The sequence below is a fragment of the Aplysia californica genome, unplaced genomic scaffold (assembly GCF_000002075.1).
Source record: "Aplysia californica isolate F4 #8 unplaced genomic scaffold, AplCal3.0 scaffold00048, whole genome shotgun sequence".
Taxonomy (NCBI): domain Eukaryota; kingdom Metazoa; phylum Mollusca; class Gastropoda; order Aplysiida; family Aplysiidae; genus Aplysia; species Aplysia californica.
This window is the reverse complement of record NW_004797318.1, coordinates 1,842,055-1,843,594: the sequence shown is the minus strand read 5'-3', so window position 1 is coordinate 1,843,594 and position 1,540 is coordinate 1,842,055. Positions and strand designations below refer to the sequence as shown.

Below are 1,540 nucleotides of genomic sequence, written 5' to 3'. Positions count from 1 at the left end.
TGTCTGTCGTGCGTGGGTGGGGTTTTCGTGTTGTTGTTGTTGTTGTTGTTGTTGTTGTTGTTGTTGTTGTTGTTGTTGTTGTTGTAGTTGCTGTTGCTGTTTTTGAAGCTGTTGCTGATGTGTTGTTGTAGCTGATGTTGGTGTTGCTGTTGTTGTCGTTAATGCGGTTGTTGTTGTTCTGGGTGTGCAGTAGTTGCAACACCACCACAAGCAACCGCAGCAGCAGCAGTGATAATAACAACATCAATATCAACAAAAACACAAAATCAGCAACAACAACAACAATAACAACAACAGCAACAGCAACAGCGACAACAATAACAACAACAACAACAACAACAAACAAACAAACAAACCAATAATCTTTGCGATACAATGAAATCCCGGTTTGGGCAAGTTTGCAGCCATATCTTGACAGAGTGTGTTCATTGTCCTTATGGCGACTGCCGAAGTAACCGTTACTATAGTGAACAACATTGCCATAACCTACATCATCATCATCATCATCATCATCATTATCATCATCCTTCTCCTCCTCCTCCTCCTCGTCATCATCATCATCATCATCATCATCATCATCATCATCATCATCATCATCATCGTCATCAATGGAATTTTACGTATGTTACCTTTCCTCAATATTTACCCAATAAAGTATTCAAACCAAACGAACCTTCCTTTAAGCCTTAACCCCGCCTTCTCTCATTCTGTCATTCAATAGACTCCATAGATGTCCTCTTAAACCCGCCCTCTCTCACTTATTCGTCCAGTAGATTCCTTTGATGTCCTCCTTTAATCCCGCCCTCTCTCATTGTATCATCAAACAGACTCTTTAAACCCCGCCCTCTGCCATTGTTTCATCCAATAGACTCCTTCAACCCCGCCCTCTCTCCTTGTTCCATCCAACAGACTCCGTGGACACCCCCCTTTAACCCCGCCCTCTCACATTGTTTTATTCTATAGATTCCGTAGAAATCTTTCTAATCTCGCCCTCTCACATTGTTTCTTCCAATAGACTCCTTTAACCCCGCCCTCTCTCACTGTTCCTTTGACCCCGCCCTCTCTCACTGTTCCTTTGACCCCGCCCTCTCTCACTGTTCCTTTAACCCCGCCCTCTCTCACTGTTCCTTTGACCCCGCCCTCTCTCCTTGTTCCATCCAATAGATTCCGTATAATTTCTCCTAACCCCACCCTCGTTCCTTGTTCCACCCAACAGACTCCGTGGATGTCCTGGAAGTTTTTGACTTCGACAGCGTGTCTCAGGCCCAGGGTGTGGTCAAGGTAGACGGTTTCTGCCAGGACAGAGTTGTGTCTGATGACCCCGACGACACTGCTGTCGTCGCTGACCCCGCATGGAGAATCAAAAATGGAGAGTTCCTGCAACACAAGGGCATCAAGGAGGTCTTCCCAGGTTGGTGGCAACGTTTCTTCTCGTCTATTATTTATTGATTTTATGTATGACAATTGTGAACATTTGGTCATTTAATGCGGGGTTGTTTGTTTGTTTTGTTGTTGTTGTTTGGTTGTTTTTTTTTGGGGG

General features: G+C 44.5%; 1 protein-coding gene across 1 annotated transcript in view; it reads left to right on the top strand.

The window, feature by feature from the left end:
- LOC101860554 (collagen alpha-1(I) chain) overlaps positions 1–1,540 on the top strand; it is a gene marked incomplete in the record, with an annotated part of 121,497 nt that overhangs the window by 42,688 nt on the left and 77,269 nt on the right. The window contains 1 exon segment of the mRNA XM_035968271.1: positions 1,217–1,411. Coding sequence (XP_035824164.1) covers positions 1,217–1,411 — 195 coding nt within the window.